Source organism: Perognathus longimembris, chromosome 11 (genome assembly GCF_023159225.1).
Source record: "Perognathus longimembris pacificus isolate PPM17 chromosome 11, ASM2315922v1, whole genome shotgun sequence".
Lineage (NCBI taxonomy): Eukaryota > Metazoa > Chordata > Mammalia > Rodentia > Heteromyidae > Perognathus > Perognathus longimembris.
In genome coordinates, this window is record NC_063171.1 from 49,061,979 (window position 1) to 49,085,338 (window position 23,360).

Genomic DNA, 23,360 nt, shown 5'->3' on the forward strand with positions numbered 1-23,360 from the left:
CTGCAAATAAGATTTTCTTCAAAGGAAATATGCCCTATGTATGTTAGATTTAGCTTGACTGGTCACTGAATCAAAATAAATAACTGTATTAAATAATAAATCTTTGCAGAAAGATAAATTTAAAAATGGAGGCAATGCTTGGATTTTGCTTTATTCAAATCAACTGAAATTACTTCTCCTTTCAAAAAACTTCTACAGAGACAAAGATTATTTTTTTACGTGTTCTTTTAATAAGGGCGCCAAACCCAATCCTGTTCTACAGGTGATGGACTGCATAACAAGCAGTATTTTCTTGGAAATATAATTGACTAATCTTATTATGTCTATGGCAACAAATTAACCTTATTACTACTAGCAAATGGTGATTGATTATTTATGCAAATAAGTTACCAGGTTCAGCTTTCTGATTGAAATAAACATATACAAAAGGTACTTTAATACAACTTGAACTTTTTAATTAATAAAACCCTGAGGGGTCTATTAGTTCACTCATTGCAATATTAGTTATTTACTCGTGTAATTCCTATTAGCACAAACATACTTGCTTGAATAAAGATGAGATAATGAATACCAATAAAAATCAGCAATAGTTTTGGGAACTATTTTAAGACATACATTAGATTTGTACTAAAAATAGGCTTAACACTGTCTTTAAAATTGCTACTTACATCGAAGTGTCAGAATAATTATTCCAAAATTATTTATGCATTAGGTAATAATACATGATTTATTTATTAATTATCTCTGAATTTAACCAAAAAATTGGCTACTAAAATTTTTCACCTTTCTAAAATCTTTGTCTAAATTAATGTTGTATTTTTACTTGCTTCAGTTAAGCTATATAAGATCAATGAGAATTTAATGTAAAAATTAATATTCTACAAACTATATTAAGGATACAGTTCCAAAATAGTTGAAACTTCCAAAAATGACTTTTTTTTGCTAAAAATGCTGGATTTTTTAAAGGAGGTCAATAAATTTTCCTGGCTGTGATATAATTTTTATAAGAATTATTTACATTTAGATCTTTATTTATCTTTGAGAGTTCCTGCAGATACAAGTTAAATTTAAAACAGATATGTCTTTAAAAATCAATAACCTTTTGCCTAAGGATCTGGTTTAGTGGTAGAGTGCTTGCCTAGCATGTTATGAGACCCTGAGTTCAATTCCTCAGCAGCACATTAAAAAGTTCAATAACCTTTTGACTTTTATTTTACACTTCAGTGGTTTTTTTAAAAAGTTTTTTGTTATTATAAAGGTGATATGCAGAGGGACTATAGTTACATAAGTCAGGTGATGAGTACATTTCTTTTTGGACAATATCACCCTTTCCCTCATTCCCAGTTTTTCCCTCCCATCCCAACCCACAAGTTGCATAGTTCATTTTCAACATAGTGTCCACTAAGTATCACTGATGCATTCAATGTTTTCTTAATGTAATTTGAAATCAAAGTACATAAAGTAAGCAATGAAGTTAATCTAAACAACAGGACAGAGGAATGCTTTTATTGAGTGATTTCTTAATAAAGAGTTTTAGATCTGCAGTTTAATGTCTACTCAATAGCCAAGACACAATAAGAAAATAAAGTGTGTGTTTCTTTTTCCTTGCATCTCTCACTTTAGGAAAACTAAAGTTTTATTTTATTAAGTAAAACAAGGTAGTTCATTATATCAGTAAAATCATAAACATAAAAAACTGTTCACTTCATTGAAATAGTTTCTATATGCTATAGTGGAAGCTTGCAGTTCTCTTCTATTTAAAACAGTTGCATGGGCATAGACCGTAGGCAGAATATGCCTTGTGTCTAAACCTCACCTTGTATATACTTATACTAAATTCTGAGCACGTTATCTGCAGTGATCAACTGACTAAGCTCCATATTCACTCAACTGTCAGCGTTGCATACTTTTGTTTAGATAGCTATAGCTTGCCACTATGACTCATCAGTTGTATCATTTATAAAACTACTGATTTAAATATAAACAAAGCCAATCTGTTGGCAATATAAGTTATAGAACATGTACATTTTCCTGTAATAGCTGAACAAAAATGGACAGAGACAAGAGGATGTCACTACTAAATTCAACCACCAAAAAAGAAGTGTCCCTTTTCGCCCTATATTCATATGGTTGCCCTGGTACCTCTCTAAGTTATTTATGGTCAAATATTAGATCACCACAACAATGTATAGTGGCTCATCAGGGACAATTAAAACCTCATGTTTTTATGCTACTATTCTCCAAGGGAAAGTGACTGGCCAGACTTTCACCTGTTACACCCTGAGCTGTATGAAGCCAGTATGAAATGGAGGTGGTGGGAACTAATATAAAGATCCTAGTATGAAGTCATCTAATAAGTTATCATTAATCGCTAAGAGTAAGAAAAGAAGAGAAATGACAATATGAATACTTCTAATTGGTCTAATTAACAGATGAAAGTAGAAGCCTACAATATTAGCTTATGCTTAGCAAGTTCACCTTTAGTAATGTTCTTGTTATCATGTACTGAATGTCTTTCTAAGGGCTGGTGCTATTTAAAGATATTATATTTAATTATTATCAATGTAGGTTTCTTTGTACCACATGTAGAGTGAAAAAGAAGTTCAGAAAACTCAAAGTAATTTTACACTAAATGGGAGAGCTGGGGTGCAAATTCAGCCCAGTCTGGTTATAACAACTATTTTCTTTTCATCGAACTATACTGCCCCACCATCTGGAGATAAGGGTTCATAAAAGCAAGGTTGGCATACATCTGTAAGCTGGCGTGAATGGAGGAAATGGAAGCAGCATTCATAGCTTGTGCTCATTAACACAAATATGTGGAAAACTAAATGGCAGCATTATCTGAAATCTCACTGGAAGGTTGTGAGTCCAGTCTCCCACTTGGATGCATGAATTTGCCTAAACAGGTGCTTACGTTTAAGACTGAAATGCAATCAAAATAGTTAAAGAAATCATCGATGTAAAGTCTCTGGGATAGAATCTGGCATGTGGTAATTATCTTATGGCTCTTTCTATTAGTAGTATTTTTTATTAGTAAAACTAACAGATTTGACTTGCTTGTTATTCATATATTTTTATTATGAATTTTCATTGTTGGTAATAAGGATCGAATCCAGGGCTTCAGGCATTCTAGGTAAATGATGTACATTCTCAGACCTTTATTTTTAATTTTTATTTATTTAATTAATTTAATTTCTATGTGGATCTAGGGATAGAAGTGAGGGTCTCATGAACACTTTTTACAAGTAGTCTATCAATGAACTTCACACCCTACCTTTATAGACTTCCTAAATCATTCCCATGAACAATCAATACCTCAATATTCTTGAATTAAATAGATGAACAAATATTCCAGTTAATAGGACTTTGTCACATTTTTATTTATTTCTCTAGTTCACTACTTACTTTAAGTATAAATAGCACAACTAAAATTAAGAAACAATCAAAGTGTCAAGAGGTTTTGGCATAATCAAATTTAACAACTGCACCCTGAGGAATACATGATAAATCTTAAAAGAATTAACATTATATTAATAGCCTTCTTAGCTTTGTCAAAATTGAAAATAATCATAGGTTGGGGGAGAAAAAAAAAGCATTTTGCTGAAAAGGAATTGTTGATTTGAATTTTAGATAGAAACAGAGCCCACTAATTACGAGTAAAATTCTACATTGTAACTAACAGCATATTAAAAAGATTTTCTGTCTCTTAGTATTAAAATTACTTTGAAATTATTGTCAATTTCAGTAAAAAAAAAAAAAACCCCAAAATCTTTGGCTAGAGGACCAGATCTATGCCTGCTAGCTCTGTGTCTGTAAAGCCAGCCACAAAAGCACTCTTGAGTTTGCTTCCTTATCTGCTGGATGAAGGTAATTGAGTGATAGGGATCAAAATCATTACTACCATTAGCCTAGGAAGTGTGGATCAAGGTGCTGGAAAACTACTTTCCAAGCAAGCACAAGGTCACCACTTGCTGAACTCTCTATTTGAATATCTCTAGGAATGACATTCAATCTTGGGTCTCTGTCACCGCTGGGAGTGGCCTGGCCCTGAAGACATCTGACTGACCATGTGACTCTGGCTACAACTATGGCCCTGGAGTTGGAGGTTTATGAGAAAAAAAAATAAAGTTTGGAATTGCTAGTCCTGGTTAGAACTCTAGTAAGAAAACACGTGTCAACCCCTAACTTCAAGTATTTTAATCATATTTCTCTGTGGGCAGAATATTCTATACTCGGTGCTTTCTTGTCAGTCATGATGAAATCTGAGGAAATGACACGTTAGCAGGGGTGAGAGAATAAGTATCTAAATATTCTAGATTCCCATCTATCTTTCTATATGAGCATGTGATTGCAGAATCAATTTCTTTAAAAGCTTTATCTGAAAGCCTCCATCAAAACTGAAGCAGGGCAAAAGACTGGTTTCAACATTCACTCAGTAAAAAGAGAAAACAGGAAGGCTGCCCCTGCTTACTATTAACTTGTTATTCTGGATCGATTTGAAACACAACACTAAGCCACTGGGGATGGGTGGGGTGGGGCGAGGTTGTGCTCCCCCCCAACCCCCCCGTGTTGCGGTATCACCGTGGCGTGGACCTTTCTGCCTGCCTTGTCGCAGTGGCTGCCTCTATGAAGCAGCTGTCACGCACAGCCGTGGTACCCACGCACCTACAGAGAAGCACGAAATTGAACTGGAAGTCATGTCTTTGCGGTATCTTTCAACAAGTCATGTCTCACTCAGGCTGCTATTTTGTCTCTGTCAGGCTAGGGGCCCAGGTGGCTTCCGGGAGCTGTCAAGAATAGGCAGACCAACCTGCTTTGTGCTGAGGAGGTAATGCATCTTTCGGGCTTGGTAATTTCTCTCCTTCTCTTCCTTTTCGATGGCCGCCTTCTTCTCCTCTTGTTCTTTCATCTCTGCAAACTCCTCCAGGGCTTCCCTGCATCAAAACCATCCCCAGTTATTTCTGACCCTATCAGAGGATATTCTCATTCTGTCTCTGATGATTATCAAGTTTGGGGAGGGGGGGCTGGGGATATAGCCTAGCGGCAAGAGTGCCTGCCTCGGATACACGAGGCCCTAGGTTCGATTCCCCAGCACCACATATACAGAAAACGGCCAGAAGCGGCGCTGTGGCTCAAGTGGCGGAGTGCTAGCCTTGAGCGGGAAGAAGCCAGGGACAGTGCTCAGGCCCTGAGTCCAAGGCCCAGGACTGGCCAAAAAAAAAAAAAAAAGTTTGGGGAGGGGCACCTGTCACCCACATCCATCAACATCAGTAGTGCAGTCTATCTTACTTGGGTATTCTGTGTGAAACTTTGTAATCTTCAGAAAGCATTTAAGCGATTTGCAGTGACTGAGGTTTTAAAACTCCAAGGCCTATACATTACAATTAATTCAGTAATAGAGGGAATACTAAAATCAAATGCAAAGTAAGTGACTTTCTACATTAGCAGTTTTAGAGTTGAAGATTTAGCTATTGGGAAATATTTACATATCCCAAGGAAGCACTTGAGCCACTGATTTCTTTTAAACTTTGGTTTTATACATCTACAGCTCTACTTATTTTGTATATCAATTAACAGGATAATCTTAAAAATATAAAATTTGTATCTATGCTTAATTGGTTGTAAGTTTACTTAACAGTTAAAATACCAGTAAGATTACACATAGTATTCAGTATTTAAAAGATGGACAATCTGCCCAATTGCATAGATAATTAGTATTAAAGATTAAGTGAGTAAGTTGAAGCATTTTTTCAGGTATGACAAATTCCATTACAATAATGACAATTTTATCATTTATTTGTATGCCTAAGAAACGTAAACAAAATAGGCTTTGAAATGTACTATGCAAAAAACAGAATATTATACTGTCAAATATGGAAAATGATGCAATCTCTTATTTTGAAAGGACAAGTGTAACTATCCATGCCAAAATAGTTTTTAAAATTTTTATGTTTCTCCTAAAGTAGATACATAATTCAGTATCACTTCTATAAGTAAAAATTTAAGAAAACTGTCTGAGCATTTTCCTCAAATGTATCAGGGAAGTGTGCAAGAAAGTATTCCAAAATAAATAGATTCTCATTTCTATTTCAACAACTAGAAATATATATTTTTGTAATTTTCTGTAGAGGCTACTAATACAATACTTCCCACAAGGTTACTTATGAAGCACATTGACGTTTAAAAATCACCAGGTTATGCTACTGCAGCACAGCAATTTTTTTCAACATAAGATTAAATTGCAAAGTAAATGAATTACTTGGAGTGGCATGGCCCCCATTTTGCCACCCTTCTCTTGAAAATTGCTTATTAATATGAAAAAAGGAGTCCGAAAATAGCCTGTTGTACTTTATGCATAGTATTTAGGGGGTTACTGAACACCTAGAGCTCGGTTAACTGTACATTTAGATTGTATTGGCAAGCTGGTACCATGACCTTTTTGACCTGCATCTCAAGGCTATTATTAATCGCTAAGTAAGCCGGTAAAGCCAAACAAATTTGTTTCCATTGAAAGGATCTCTGTCTGTGTCTGAGAATTTGTTCCCTACCAAACAAACCTCATTAACTGTGTCCATTTTTGACAAAGAACCAGGAGTTAGAGGAATTGGTGACCTTTCTTTGTTTGTAAGGTACAGATTTCAAGGCAGTTACATATGAACAAAAGGAAACTTTTACCAGGAAAAAATGCAATCACAGGTTACATAAGAAAGTTACTCCATTGTTAATTTTAACAATGTTAATTTACTTTTGATATTAAGTAAAAAAAATATGTCTTCTATAAGTCTTCTTATTTCCTTTTAACATAATATAGAATAACAAGTGATCTTACTAATAATCCTTTTGTGTGTATGTGACCTGCCCCAAATATCAAGTCAGTGAATGGCAGAATGGAATTAAAATCTAGAGTTTCAGATTTACTAACGCTGACAGTCATTTCAACACAAGGAACATGCAAAATAGTTTCTCATGATTTAGTCATGCATATTCTCTTTTATGTTTCTTTGACATTTTTCATAGGTGTCATCATGATATTTTCAAGCAGGTGTATAATGTACTGTGGTCATATTCACTTCCCATTAACCTCTTTTTTTAATATTATGATCCTGACTTCTATGTGAAAATCACAAGACTTTCTACATCATTTTATTCTCCACTATAGTCATAAACTGCTTTGTTACATAGCTACTCCTTTATACAACTATGTAATGATGATAAAAAGAAAATGAATTTGGTTACCCCTCAAAAATATTTTGTGATGTCAGTTTAAAATTATAGAACAATCTCTACTGTGATTTTTGCCAATATTGTATATTTAAAATATATTTTATTAATAGCTTAATTGTGGCAATAATATATCTTTATAGTCTAATGATAGTAGCACTAATAAAAATAATAGTACCCACTGGAGGTAATATAGTGTATCCTTAAATGATACCTGGTTATAAACGCATTACTGTGTACTTACTAGCTGTTTAAGTTGGGTGACATACATATATATATATGTACATATATATCTATATACACATATATATACACATATATTTCTATTCTAACATGCAAAATTATTCACATACTACTTTCTTCCTCAAACTAATATGAGGCTCAAATGACTAATCCAGGTACATACTCAGAGTAGTAACTGGTAATATTACAGAGCTAACAGCGCTAACTAGTTCATAAACATTGACCATAAGCTAAGAACTATGCTACTTGATTCATCTACTACATATCTTTCATGCTATACCTAGCTCTGTTGATGATAATCTGATGAATGTAGACTCTGTGGATGAGATTACACAGGCAGAGCATGGCACCTAGTTGCTAAAATACACCTGGCACGATAATAAACCTTGGCTGCTGGGAAAGGAGAGACAGGAAAAAATATGCAAATTAATTTCATTTTTCTCTGTCCTTCACATATTACTTACTCTGATGACTGGTTTTACCTTGCAAACCTACCAAAAAAAAATCTGTGGCTACCAGCAGTATTGGATGCTGTCTGAGACTCAAAGCTAAGTCTCACTGGGGAAAATCAGGCATCCTGCCCAGGTTGTGTTGCCCTCTTTCCTCAGGCTGTACCTCATAACTGGGGTTTGAAGGAGGACACAAAGCTAGATCCTTTGGCTCAGTGTGGGATTGCTCTAAAGGGCCATTCCAATCTCAGAGCTACTTGAGATTTGCTGGAGTCACTGATACAGCCCAACATCCACTCCGCTTTTCCTCCTTTTCTGTAAAGATACTACCAAAAAAATGGTCCTTAATAAACGCATCCATCAAATCATTATCTTATAGTCTGTTCCCATTTATAACACTGTACCTGCACCCTTTTTTCCTCACTCTCCTTGCCTTGGTCTTGTACCACCAAAAAGAATACAAGAACTTTAATCACTGACTTATTGTTTGCTTTGAAAAAGTTCCTAGATGCGACATATACATTACTTCATTTAGTACCTTCACAATATCTTTAACTGCATAAATAAACCAGGAAATGAGAGTCAAAGAAATTAACTGTCATCCAACCCTCTACAACTCGAAATCTAAATCTGGATCCAGATCTGACTCCAAAATCCATTCTATACTCAAATTATATATTTAGGCCAAACTAGTATTTTATTTAGATTCCAATGGGAAACCTCCTTTTAAGAAGTATATTTTTTGAGAAGATTATAGTGCCCTTATTATTTTTAAAGCACACAAAGGGAAAAGGCTTTCCCACCTGGGAATAAGTAACCTATCAGTGCTCCAGATCATAACCTTATGTAACCAATATTATCTATGTGTGACCACGGAATGTTAATTTTTCATTTATGGCAATATGTCTCCCTTCCTTAAAATGTACTTGCTAGTTTTTGAGCAAGTAGGGGATGTTAATATACATTACATAAACCTATAAAGAGAGATTGGAATTGAAAAAATCCTTAAAAGACTGTTGGCACAATGCAAATAACAATCACACTCACACAGGCTGTGGACCAACCCCTGATCACCTTCTCCATCCTACTACCCACCACACCACCTCAGGATCACCATGCTTGGTCACAAGGCCACTTTCATTTCCCAGCTCACCATTCTTCTACCTCAAGAATTCACTTCTATTGTGTTTTTTGTGCCTTTTTTTGTGGAAACTTAATTCTCCTCCCACTGCTCTTCTTAATCATAGAGAGATAAAGGATAAAAAGACAAATGATTCCAAAAGCAATACTTACAAACCCATTTGGTGTATACCAACTTTACAACTCATGGGGGCAGGGGGAGAGGGAAAGGGGGCCAGGGGAGATCGGGGGGGGGGGGGAAAGGAGGGAGGAGGTAACAAGTTGAACAAGAAATGCCTTACATATGAAACTGTAACCCCTTTGTACTTCACTATGACAATAAAGGAAAAAGATACTACTACAATTTTTGTTTTCCCCATAAAGTTTAACAAAATTTATTATCATATATCTATGGATATATCTACTTACTTAGTGTCTCCCCACTAGGTTTAAACTCCATAAAAATAAGGACTTCATCTGTTTTCTATGTTTATTTGAATGAACAAGTAAGATTTTTATGAAGATAGTCCTAAGTAGTAGGACCACTGTGCTGGCTATAAATGGCTTTAAACAATTTATTGTCTCCACATAAGTATTTACGTTTATGTACATGACTAACTGTTCCAAGTATCACAGGTGCATTATGTGCATGTTGTTACCATAATAGGAAGTTAATGTAAAGACAATTACCCAATTCTGTTCAGGGTTCTGAGCGTATAGGAGAGCTAACATTGCTTCATTTCATGCAGTATTTATGCTTTCTTACAATGCATAGTTTCCTCTCTCTCTCTCTTTCTCTCTCTCTCTCTCTCTCTTTCTGTGTGTGTGTGTGTGTGTGTGTGTGTGTGTGTGTGTGTGTTAGGCGAGTCCACTTCAGTCAGATTTCCAATCCTAACTTTTTGAAGTTGTTTCTTGAGTCTTCCTAATCTCTGAGCTACTGAAAAAAATATTTCCAGAAACCTCAGGAAAAAAATTCTGCCCCAAACTAAATTATTTCCACAAATAAATCATGTTTAATATAAAAAATACTTAAACACATGACATGTTAATATGCAATGTGACATTATATGTAAACAAGTTAAGTATGCACAGTTTAATTTTCACTCAGTAGACTAATTAAAAGCTTTGCTTAGCATAATAAAAAAAAAACCTTAGGAAGATGGTCACCTGTATCACTCAGAAAGGAGCTAGCTATCTTGGTGGTAAACACAGAATCTTTACTTTCATTTTTTTACTTTTCTTCTTTACAAAGTGAGAACCGAAAAGCAAAATCTTCTACCCTTTCCTGTAAGAATGCTTTCTAGCTTCCCCACAACAATAATTAATCCTTAGCTGTTACCCCTCTTCTAATAATGTATTTCTAATTTACAGCTAATTTATATTTTGTAAGGTATTATAGTTGCACAGATGCATACATACATTCCTTATGCTCCCAGTCCTAAGAGGACTATGAAATAAATGTTTGCATCCCTCCAAATTCATACATGTGATGAAGCTTAAATATCCAAAATTATAGATTTTGGAGGTGGTACTTTTATGTAGTAATTAACACATCAGTGTGGCTCCCATTGGGTGGGACTCATGCATTATGAAAAAAGACACAGGAGAGATGCAGTCTTTCTTCACCCCGTGGGGTACAATGAGAAGAGAGTAATCTAACAGTAAGAAAGAGAGTTCTCAGCAGACACTGCATCTGCTAGCCCCTTGGTCTTGGATTTCCCAGTCAATTAAACTGTGAGGAATAAATTTCTATTCTTTGAGCTACTCAGCATACTGTTAGAGTGGCCCAAACTAACTAAGGCAGGTCATGAAAATCAGGATCAAAGTGTATTAATTAATGTGGTCCTCCCAAAGTACTTGGATTAATACTTAGTGTTATGTACTACTGGTATTAGCACTGGCATAGAAGCCAGTGCTGTAGCAACTTCTTAAACAATTTTATTGTTATCGTAAAGGTGATGTACAAAGGGTTTACAGTTATTTAAATCTGGTAAGGAGTACATTTCGTTTTGGACATTGTCATCAAATGGGGGTGGGGAAGGGATATAAAAGAGGAAAAGAGAAAAAGCTGGAAAATATTACAAAAGAGTAAATGAAGAAAATAATCCTTGTACAAAAATATTAAATGATGCTCATCAAACCATTGTATTTTTCATCATTGCATAATTTCCTTTCTCACAAAATTCATTCTTTCTCAAAAATTACCACCTACTCTATTATGTATGCTATTATCCCTTACACTCTGAGACTTATGCTTTAAGAATTATACTATTTAAAATATTATGTGAGTATTTATTTTGGGCTTGATTAGTATGAGCAATGTAGTACTTATCTATTATCACACCACAGTTATACAATACCGAGTTAAGAATTAGTATATTGTGTAACATAATATTTATATGCTTAGGATCATTTTCATTATAGAAATTTTTTTTCATTATAGAAATTTTGAAATGAAAGAAATAACAAAAATAATCAGATTTGTATTTTAAAAAATCATTGCAATGAGACCAAGGATATATTGATGAAGAGTAAGAATAGAGACTTAGGATAATATTGATCAGGCCTCTTTACCAATGAAAAGGAGGAAACTTATAATGAATGTCGTTTCTAGCATAAGTACCTATGGGAAGAATGGTCCAATTCACCATATGAAAAGATTTGGAAAAAAAATTATTTTGTATACAAATATACTTCTTGAGGTCTCTAATGTGGGAGTTTGATCTGATGGATAGAATAATCTAGGGAGACTTTTGGTCAGGGAATATTTGTGCTTATGGATTTTACCAGGAAGAGCAGGAGTCAGAGACCTGGGAAAGACTGTCCAGGGCATGTCTAGTTAAAAGGAAGGTGAACAAAGAGAGAGTGCTAATAATTCAGGCCAGGGAAGTAAAGGGGACTATCTAAAGAAAATAGGGAAAAAAGTATTAAAAGACTAGAAAGGAAACTAGGAGAGAATGAGTTCAGAGGACTCGTGTTATAAGAGATGCTAAAGAGTAGTTAACAGTGTCATTCTGCTTTCATGATGTCAACAATAAAGGCCAAATACTCCACCAAATAGTGGAGTGTTATAATTTTCCAGCAACAGTGAACTTTTCTCAATACAAATCCCTGATAATTTAAACAAATCTTCAAGTAAGACTGAGAAAATATATGTGTTTATACAGTATATATATATATGTATAGTGTATATAAAGGAAAATATTGTATGTGATTTATATATGTTACATACATATTATATGTGATTTAGATAGCGGAAACCAGAATATATTTTTTAAATGGGTCTATGAAAATGTGATAATAGGCAATCTTATTTTTTGTCTTTATTTCCACAATATCTGTAGTGCTCTACATATGTCCTTGAAACAGGGAACAGGGACAGCATAGTTTGAACAAGTGGCCTAGCTGCTGGAGTTCATAAATTTTGCTCAGCTTTGGATGAGTTCAAAGAATTGCCATGTAAGAAAAGCCTTACAGAGGGAATTTATCTGATTATGGCAGTAATAATTACCCAGCTGTTTATTGCAGATAGAGAAATAATTCATGTAGGCAATAGGCCGTGGTGGCAATGACACTCCACATTTAGTAAATATGCAAACTGTTCACTTCTAATTAACCAAGCTAGAGGATGCCCTTATTAAATGTATAAACTAAAAGTGCCTTCCTGACAAGTGATGAATTGTTACAATGCACAAACTCTTGCCACGGAATTATTGGAGTGAACTTGGGGCTTAACTTCATTAAGAGATCTTGTGGGATAGTTAAATGAGGATGGACAGCGTAACAAGGCTCACCTGACAGACAATGATGTTCGAGCTTCATGAAACTACACCTTTGCCTCAGTCCTACCTGACTGTTCAGATTCACACTAGATAAACGGTGCGGCTGCTAAGTTAATTTAAGTTTGAATGAGAAGAAATAAATATAATAATGTGACAGCTCACTCATGGAAGTTACCTGACACTTTATCTATTGGATAAATCTCCACAACAGCCATTTCATATGATTCTAAGACCTGTCATGTATCAAACACTGAACAGCTATCATTCTTTTCCTGACTTCAAAAAATATTCACCAAGAATAGTCTTTGCTATAACTTCCAAATCAAAAAATCTTTCAAAATAGTAGATTAGGAAATATCAAGGCAAAGTAACACAATCTAGAAATTAGCCTTGATTCTGAATTTCATTTGACTTTTATAGTTAAATACATTTATGAAATAATACATTGTTGATATTTTATAGTTGGCTTTAAATAATTAATCTTTTATTAAACATCTATATAGTAGCACTCACATTTCAAATATTAAGGATTTAATGGAAACTACTACATCGTGGAGTATACAATTCCATAAAACAAAATGGAAATCAAATCATATGGAGGCTGGGTCTTGTTATGTAGCCCAAGCTGGCCTTGGAACTTGTCAGCCTGCTATCCCAGCCTCCTCTTAAGTGCTAGGATTGTAGGTATTTATTATCAGCTATAGGTAAGTTACAATACTTCATCCTACAAATAATGAGATTTACAAGTAATGAGATAGATATTTATAGGTTTGTAAAAATTGAGGGAGATGAGTATTTAGTACTACATTGGTATACATACAGTGTATATATATATATTATGTGCCTAATATTTATAAGGGTTTATCAGGAAATTTGCAAACACAAAACTTAAATCCATACTTTGAGGAAAGTGTAAGACTGAAAAGTACAAAAATTATAGTCTATTTAAAGAAAACATTAACTCAAATATTAATGAAATGTATATTAAAATATAAATGTGTATATTTCCAGGAAGACAATGAATGTGTGATCTTTTGTCTAGAAACCATTTCTGAAATATGCAAAATATACACAAAGAAAGATACATAGGTGGAATTAATTAATTAATACAAAGAAATGGTAATAATTCCAATCAAACTCAGAAGAGTAACTACGAGGATAGAGAATATTTTCCACCATCTAACTTAAACCCAAGTATATAATATTTGTCTTAACCACAAACTTAGTGTAGAATATAGTCAAGTCAGCATACATTAATGAGTACAAATAGCCAATAAAAATACCTACATCTCTAAAACTAAAAAAGTTCAATTAAAAAATTAGAGTTATGTACTCTATTAAATTGGCAATAATTTTTAAAAAAGAAAAAAACTAAAAGCCAGTTTGGACAAAAACATAAGGAATCCTTTGCATTGTTGGTGGAAGTACAACTTGATAATTTTATTGTGGAATATTAAAAGTTACATTTTAATTTATAAAATTTACTCTGTCTACCCCATATCTCATTTACAGAATTATTCAGAAAAAATGTAACAATATAAATGTGAATGATTTTAGGCTCATAGGTGTTACAGTGGATGTTATAGTAAATAGTGAATTCATTATAGTCAGGACTTAAATAAATAAAAGTTATAATAGAAATATCTTCTTTTCCTCTTCCTCCCTCCCTCCCTCCCTCCCTCCCTCCCTCCCTCCCTCCCTCCCTCCCTCCCTCCCTCCCTCCCTCCCTTCCTTTCTTGCTCTTTCTCCCTCTTTATCTATCTGACCTATCTACCTATCTATCCATCCACCTTATAAGCATTTAAATGTCTGACACAATTTATATTTGTTAACCTGAATGTTACTTGTCACAGCTCAGAGGACTTCCCTCACTCTTGTGTTGGAACGGTAATTTAATGTGATTGGAAAATAGCTCAACCCAACACTCGGTAGAGGGTCACGTTGGGACTAGAGGTTCAGAGTTTGGCCTGGCCAAGGTCTAATACTGGTGGGTGGACGGTGTCTGGACAGTGAGTTTGTAAATGACAGGAAATTTGTCTACCTCTCATTGTGTATTATATGAAATTCCATATATCTGAAAATAAATACTATATAAGTTTCTGAGCTTTATCAATCATAAATGTATTTTTGGTCTCTCACCTGTCTTCCTGTTTTATCTTATTTCTTATAGGCCCAGAACATCTGCAGGAAAGAAAGATTTAATAGGGTTCCAAAAACCTGCAACTTATTTAGTCCACTGTTATTTTCTAGGCCATGATAGGTCCCAGGAGGATGGTGTTTTACAACCAAGGGGACAGGTATTAGGAAAGCAACTCCAAAAATTTTCAGAGGTATAAAACCAAAGATAATTTCAGAGCATTAAAGGAGTGTGTAGCAAGAAATCTTAACCTGTTTATGGGGTATAAGAGGGATAAGAAGGGATTTAGAAGAAAAAATTAATGGAAACATTTAAGAGGATATGTAAAGGATTGAAAGAGATCTTTTATGGGCTGGGGATATAGCCTAGTGGCAAGAGTGCCTGCCTCGGATACACGAGGCCCTAGGTTCGATTCCCCAGCACCACATATACAGAAAACGGCCAGAAGCGGCGCTGTGGCTCAAGTGGCAGAGTGCTAGCCTTGAGCTGGAAGAAGCCAGGGACAGTGCTCAGGCCCTGAGTCCAAGGCCCAGGACTGGCCAAAAAAAAAAAAAAAAAAAAGAGATCTTTTATGGGACCCATAGCCTTAGGAAAGAACTCATGTGGTTTGATGAATGGACTGACCACCAGGGACTGCACTGAAGGTCACTGAGGAGATTATAGGCAATTTAATTCAGGTATGAAAATTTTTAAAAAATCTTTGGAGGAAAGAAATGGAGATCTCAGACCTTTTACTTTTAGCGTATGCTGTTGGTAAAAGCTCTGATAAGGTAAATTAGAATGGTCTCAAGCTGATTTGACTGGCAAGAGAGTTATCAAATGCTACAGAGGTCAATTCAACATGATTTTGAAGAATTGTGCAAATTACTTTTCTGTGCTTGGCACTGAAGGTGTATGGGAGGACACAGATTTTTGATAGTCTGTGAACACAAAAGATCTATTGGGCCTATCTAATCTGCAATATTTTGTCTTGACCTTCTGAGCCCAGACATTCAGAAGTGGTATCACTTCTAGAAGAAACAGATGGTATGGGAGAGAGTATGGGTGCAGACCTCATAGGGTAGAGTAGAAAGCAAGCCACTAGCGTCAATCCAGATCATCAGAAGCACTCCTAAAAGGGAACAAAATTATACCAAACCCTGCAGACCAAGAGAGCCTTGGAAGTACTGGGCTGATGATAAGAGCAAAGGCACTGGTGGACAGATGGCACTGGCCACTTGGTTGCTGCATGACACCTTAAGTCCTTCCTGAAAGCAAGAATAACTAAGCAAGCATTGGAGTCCCTACAGTATAGAAGAAGTGAACTGGTTTGGAGACAGATTTATTCTCTAAAGGGACAAAATGTCCTTCACCAATACGTATAGGTGCTCAGAAAAAAACATTAAAGGATACTCTGATAGGTCGTATGATTTTTCAGTGTCTTTATAATTTTACTTGCAACTGAAACTATTTTCCTATAAAATATGTTATTAATTTCCTATATGTTTTGAAACTTTTACAAATGAACAAGCACGTAATGCATGAGAAAATAATGATAAAGGGATGTAAACCTTTCTCAATATATTTTGTATGTTTTTCTACTAATTTTTAATTATCTATAGGATTGCTAATAATAAGTATTTCTACTTCAACATGCTACCCTTTTCTAGTTTCAAAATCATTTCCCAATTGGTATGAATACTATCAGAGAAGAAGGTAGGACTGGAAAGTGCTCCCCTTTTTCCCTATCAGTAAGCCACTTTATTTTCTATACTATATCTAATTGCATCCACTGGGATAATAAGTTTTGTCTTAAAATGAAGAGAAGATTAGAGAAGGGGAGAGGAGAGACTAGAAGAAGAAAGCAACATGACACATCTGCCTCTTCCAGCCCCAAGCAAGGTGGAAAGCCAGAGAGTTAAGGATATCAGTTAGAATACAATGTCCTGTGCCTGGACCTCTATAATCCAGGCAAGTTTGCAAACCAAACCCTGACAATTCTCCACAAGCTCCTTGGAAGGCACCACTTGTACAAAGCAGCTTTGAGAGATTAAGAGATGAGTCCAGTTCAGAACCATACAGTCTGTCCACAGAGAGAGCTTGAGTCTTCTCTGGTTCTTATATCATCAAGGATGACTGCATAGACATGAATTGTTTTATGAGCAAACATAAGCACAGAGTCAGGCTATCATCATAGATATCTATTCTTTTGTACGTTGGAAATAATGATGTCATAGGTTTTAAAAATTATACTTGTGAGCCCAATAGCTATACCCTTATGAACACATAAGATGATGCTAAGTGAAATGAACTCCATGTTATGGAAACGATTGTTATATCACAGTTGTAACTACTTTCAACGTCCCATGTGTATCTGTAGCTTCTATTATTGATGATGTTCTTGTATCACCTTCCTGTGGTTGTACCTACACTATCTCTGTAATCTTATCTGAGTATATTGGAAACCATGTATACTGGTATTAGAATTAGGAACTTGAAAGGGAATACCAAAATTGAGAGACACAGGGTAAAAAAAGACAAACAACTACAAAAGCAATACTTGCAAAACTGTTTGGTGTAAGTGAACTGAACACCTCATTGGGGAAAGGGAAAGAGAGAGGAGGGAGAGGGGTCTGAGGGACGAGGTAACAAACAGTACAAGAAATGTATCCAATGCCTAACGTATGAAACTGTAACCTCTCTGTATATCAGTTTGATAATAAAAATTTGAAAAAAATTCTCAAAAAAATTTTACTTGTGTGCTGGTCTTATTCTTTTCAAAATTTGGGTAAGAATGAACGGTGAGTATCAAATGTATGGAATTTACCATAGCCTTATGTCATTGCATCATCCACATTTGTGTCAGTTACCAATTTTTTAACCTCGCTTTCCAATAGTTTATTCCTTACTATGTTCAGATTTGGACCCATACAGTTTTAATCTTTGCCAGTCATCATATTTCTTCTCTGACAATAAAGGGTTTTGCAGGATTATTCCAAGATACAGCAAAAGAAGGAGTTTCTCTTTCTGGATCCAATATGCTGTATGGTATGGCTACCAGATCCATGCAAAAAACCTAGTTTCCCCAACATCTACTAAGCTCTGCTGACACCTTGAAAGGCAGGTCCTTGCTAATGAGCTCCAACCAATCTGCCTCCAGTGGCTGTTCATCAGGGCCACTCATTGACTGTAAAACAGCTCCAGCTGGTGGCATTTTAGAGAACTCTATCCTCATTCTCTCCAATGAAGGTAGAAGCTCAGCACCAATGGGTGGGTGGTACCTTTTCCTCCCGGAGTCCTGTTACTTAGAGTTAGAAAGGCTAACATCTCCCAATATTTGTTACTGCACTCTTCAGCATTTCCATTTGTCCCTTTTTGGAGCTATTCCTCTTGAATTAATTAATAAGGCTTCATATTATGTGTTGCAAATTCAGATTATTGGTGTTTTGTGTTGGTTTTTTTTTTTGTCTCCTAACTAGTCCCTTACTGATACCAAACAGCCTTCTTTCCTTACATGAACTTCACATGGCGTGCACTCAGCCCTTTCCCAAATCTCTGTTACTGCCATCAATTTCAAGTCACACATGAAGTCCTGTCCACCATGCTGAGTATGACTAAATACTCTGTCAACTAATGTAACATAAAAATCGCCCACCTACGACATAACCAATATTGAATGGTGAAGAAGAACAGGAATAACCCCAAGAATACCTCCCACTAGCTATAAAGGAAAATGGAAAAGGAACAGTTGTTCTGATCCATCGTAAATACAGATACAGTGACCAATCGTTGTTCCAGGGACACATTCCTGCATACACACAGCATTCCCTGTGCTGTATCTCTCGTGACCATGGGAGTTGAAGAGAAACAAAATATACAGAACACATATTCCAAAAGATGGTTCGTGTGCAGAAAGGAAATGGCATATAAAACATTACCCACAAGAAAGGCGCTAAGGAAACCTGATTGTGATTGCTATATACTTAGCTGGTCATTGTCTGCAGCATCTAAATTTATCCATCTAAACATTGGGCTTGGTTAAGTACTTAATGCATTTCTGATTATAACATGACAGACTGCTCTTGCCCTTACTCTTATTTACCAGTTGCATATAGGTGCACTCTTCTAACAGCCAGAGGTTCCTGAATAAGCCTTCTCTTTACACTTACAACATGTCAGCAACTACTCAGTTATGATATTTTTCTGTAGTGCTTGTACCTAAAGAGGAACTTACCGTTATCAAGCATATAGTTTATCCCAATAGGCTCCTTTCTTCCAGATTTTTACCATTTGCATTTATCTTTTACCATTTAATATTAATGTGGCTTTCAGACTGTGCTGAAAAAAATTCAGAAGACTCCATATGTGACAATAAAAGAGGGCAGGTTTAAACCCTGTCCTGTAGATATCACTCTAGGAGGCTACTTTGAGTTGGGGTGACTGCGTATTGCCAGTCCAAAGGAACATGCTGATTTCTTCGTGTCTCTATTTCTTTGCTAATTAAAGCACAATTGGAAATGTGCTGCTTACATAGCTCAGTCTATTAAGTGACTTCAACTCTAGAGAACTAGAAATCTTTAGTACATTGTGTCCCTGTTACAGACATGATCTCAATTTTCTTCAGGTTTAGCATCAGCTTTATTTATTGCATTGGTTGGCTCTATATGATCTTCTACCAGAGCAAGATTACTTCAAGACTGGTGGACATTATACTGAGGCTCTGAGATAATTATTGGAAGGATAGAAGATTATATTCAAAACTCTTTTGAATTGAGTTTCCTAGAAACTAGACACATAGTCCTAAAGATCAGTTTTACAGGAACTTAGTGTTTGCTTTATCCTTCAAAACAATAACAAATTAGCAGATTTCAATGACAGTAGTTAACAAAGGTTATTATATAAATATATCCAAACAGAAGCTGTTAGGCAGCATAGTTCTGGATTGTGACTATAGTTCACTAGGAAAATCTCTGGTAGTGTTTAAAAATAAACAGAAACTGAATTTTAAAATCTAAAAGAATTTGTCTTAGTACAACTGAAGGTTGGACAAATGAAACAACAATGGCAAAGAACATGATGTCAGTTTTCTATGCCAAGCTACGATATTGGGTCTTGGATTTCATAGTAACCAAGGACACCAAAGCCTCAGCCCATTTATGCCAATATGACAGAGGTATCCAGGGATCTGGAAAGCACTACCAGTTGGTCTCATCAATGTGAGATTTCATCAGCACCATACAAATCATGAAAGCTGGTTATTTAAGAGACTTTTCCATTAGCATTTTGGCTAGCATGTCAATGAATCCAAGAACTTCTTAGAATACTATTAAAATTGGAACACTGTTCACATTAATGACCACTCCAAGTTATTTTTCTCCAAAAGTTTGAAAGACAAATTCCATGATTTGTAGGGGATTGTCACCTCTGAGATAACCTCTTTCTCCCTAGGAATACAAATCAACCTTTATGGTCCAACAGTAAATAACCTGCTCAAAATTCCTCAAAATGTTTGATGGCTAATCTAGAGCATTTTTTTAATTTAAAGGTTTTAAACACACACTCATCATATGCTTCTAGAAATTATTGATTTACACTTATTACAATATTATCTTTATCATGATACATGAATATTACATATATACTTTACCATATTTCTTAAGGTATAGATTAGGTTCATGTAATTTTTCTTATACTTGTATAAAATCAATATTTTAAAATAAAATTGAATACTTTTACAAAATTAATATTAAACAAAAATATAAATCTGTGTGGCTTTTCAATACATATGCATTACCAAATTTATCATATCTGAGATTTAAAGGGATATTGAAAACCTTATAGTTTTTCACACTGCTTTTGGGAATCCTTTCTGCATAAGATTTGATGTTTTGAGTCAATTATTTTGTCCACACATTGTGGACTTCATCAGCCTATCATTGATCAACTGTAATTATTGGAAACATGTTTTTTAAGTTGAGCACAAATCTTTTGTCCTCATATTTGCCCTTTTCAAAATCAATGACCTAAAAAATTGAAAAGAAATGTCACGCCTTCTTCTAGACTTATCATCTACACTTCTTGATTCCTCAACTCCATAAAATCCCCAGTTTGTTTGCTGGAAGATACAGGTTAGTTCTGGCCAGTATTCATCATAATAATGGCAATTGGAATTTAACACCACAAATCAAACATACCCCAACAAAAGAGATTTTATTTTCTGAAATAGTTATCATTTAATTCATATTTTATACATGAAAATAATACAATATCCTGGAAAACAAATATCATTTTTGATGTCAAAAACTCTAGAATGCCTCTTGAATTCTTCCATGACTCAGTAATATAACCAACCTTCAGCGGCACAAGTGCAGTAGCTATATACTTTCGATATTTTAAATTTTAACACAAAAAAACTCGAGCAGCCAATCTCTTATCTCTTCAGTGAAGAATCAAAGATATGCTTTCTGAAGAAATTGAGAAAAAGCCAAAGACTCAAATACAGTAGCCTGTGGATGTGAAATTCAAGGCCCTTCTTTCATCATATACTCAAATGTACCTCTAGCATTAATTTCCTCAATAGACGCTCATGTGTCCTGGCATTTGAACATCCTCTAGTCAAAAGGGTTAACTCTCTTCAATGACTTTAAGAGGAAACAAAGGCTACCAGTCAACAAAATCTACTTCTGGATGTGTACATTCAAATTATTCCAACTTCTCATGATCATATATCAACAAACACTAAAAGATCATCGATTTTGTGACACAGAAAGGAAGATGGAAACAAGAAAGTTAAATCCTGCAGGAATCTGACAGTTCAGACATTAGGATAAAACTTAACCTCTAGTGATGAATTGTATTATCTGATCATAGTACAACTTGTGGCCAGAGGTTTGGAGTGAACTCCTCGGCTCTCACTGTATTCTATTAGTACTGTATCTTCCTGCCAAATCCTTTAACTATGACAATGGTGACATCTTCCTATTGTTGCTGGTCCCTCAGTCATAACATCCTTTCCAGATTCCTTAACCGTGCCCACATCTCTGCAAATCATCCTTTCCATTAATTCTATGTGACCCACCTCAGGTGTACTCTTCTTCATGACAAGATGCTCATCACATCAGAAATGTGAGATATTTTATTAATAAGAACATATATATTTGGTCAATCCTGGGCCTTGGACTCAGGGCCTGATCACTATCCCTGGCTTCTTTTTGCTTCAGGCTTGCACTCTGCCACTTGAGCCATAGCGCCACTTCTGGCCATTTTCTATATATGTGGTGCTGGGGAATCGAACCCAGGGCTTCATGTATATGAGAAAAGCACTCTTGCCACGAGGCCATATTCTCAGCCTCTGTGGTATATTTTATTTTACCAACATTTTAAGTTTTCATTGAAGACTAGTTATATCAAAGAACCTCCTCGATCGAACAAACTGAATATTTCCAATAAAAGGACTATAAAATATATAAAAAAGAACAAGATGATGTGAAAAAAGTAACCAAATACTAGAAATTCTTCAACAAAGTGAAAAATTATTACTAAAATTAAAATTCTAGTAGAAGAGCAAGAAGGAAAGAAAAGGCCCAGCATAGAGAATGAATCAGAAAAGTGTAATAGAATGTACTACTTCCAGAGGTGCCAAAATTTACTAGTAAGAACGCATGAAGAAATAGAAAAGGCTAGATATGGTGGTACATGTCTATAATTCCAGGACTTCTGAGGTAGGAGGATCAAGATGGCTGCATAAAACAACTGAAAATACATAAATAAAAGGAAATACTACAAAGAGAAGGAAATAGAGAAGTAAAGAAATTATCACAAAAATAAGAATAAATTGGAGAAGTGAAGGGTTCTCAAAACAGTGAGTATAATAAAAGTAGTAGTTCTAAGAAGTTTCTGAAATCTCATGAAAATATAAATTATAAAATATTGTGTAATAAGTGTAAAAATATACCACTGGGCTCACCCATTCATTCATGCTAAGATCACCTCTGTCCAGTGACAGTGACAGTGTGTTGGGGCAGGACCACTTTGGCTGGGCAGAAGGCTCTTTCCTGAGGTGTCTCTGGCTTCATCAGTCTGTACCTTTACTGGAGATACTTTACTATTTCCATTTCTTCCAAATATTCATTCCTTCCTCTTTCTTTATCAGATACAAATTTGAATTGTGGAATAAATGCTTTCTCCACTTCCTTTTGGTTATATCATTCCTCTATTTTTCTACCTTCTTCCTGATAATAAGTCATTTGTCAAATGTGAGCTATGTGCCCAGTATTTCATATACTGTATGCTTCACAAAACCTACTACATGAAAATATCTACCACAATATACAGATGATGGAATCTAACTTAAATGACTGAGCAACTAGCTTAAGGTCGTATAGGTGGAAAGTGAAAGAACCCCAATTCTAGCCCAGGTGTATCTAT

The 23,360-nt window shown here is 35.2% G+C and overlaps 1 protein-coding gene across 3 annotated transcripts in view; it reads right to left on the reverse strand.

Annotated features, from left to right (window-relative positions):
* The window catches only part of Spata17 (spermatogenesis associated 17), a 134,739-nt gene that overhangs the window by 74,268 nt on the left and 37,111 nt on the right, over positions 1-23,360 (reverse strand). For all 3 annotated transcript variants that reach the window (XM_048357763.1, XM_048357762.1, XM_048357764.1), the window contains one exon: positions 4,814-4,937. In XM_048357763.1, coding sequence (XP_048213720.1) covers positions 4,814-4,937 — 124 coding nt within the window. The remainder of the gene's footprint in view (positions 1-4,813; positions 4,938-23,360) is intronic.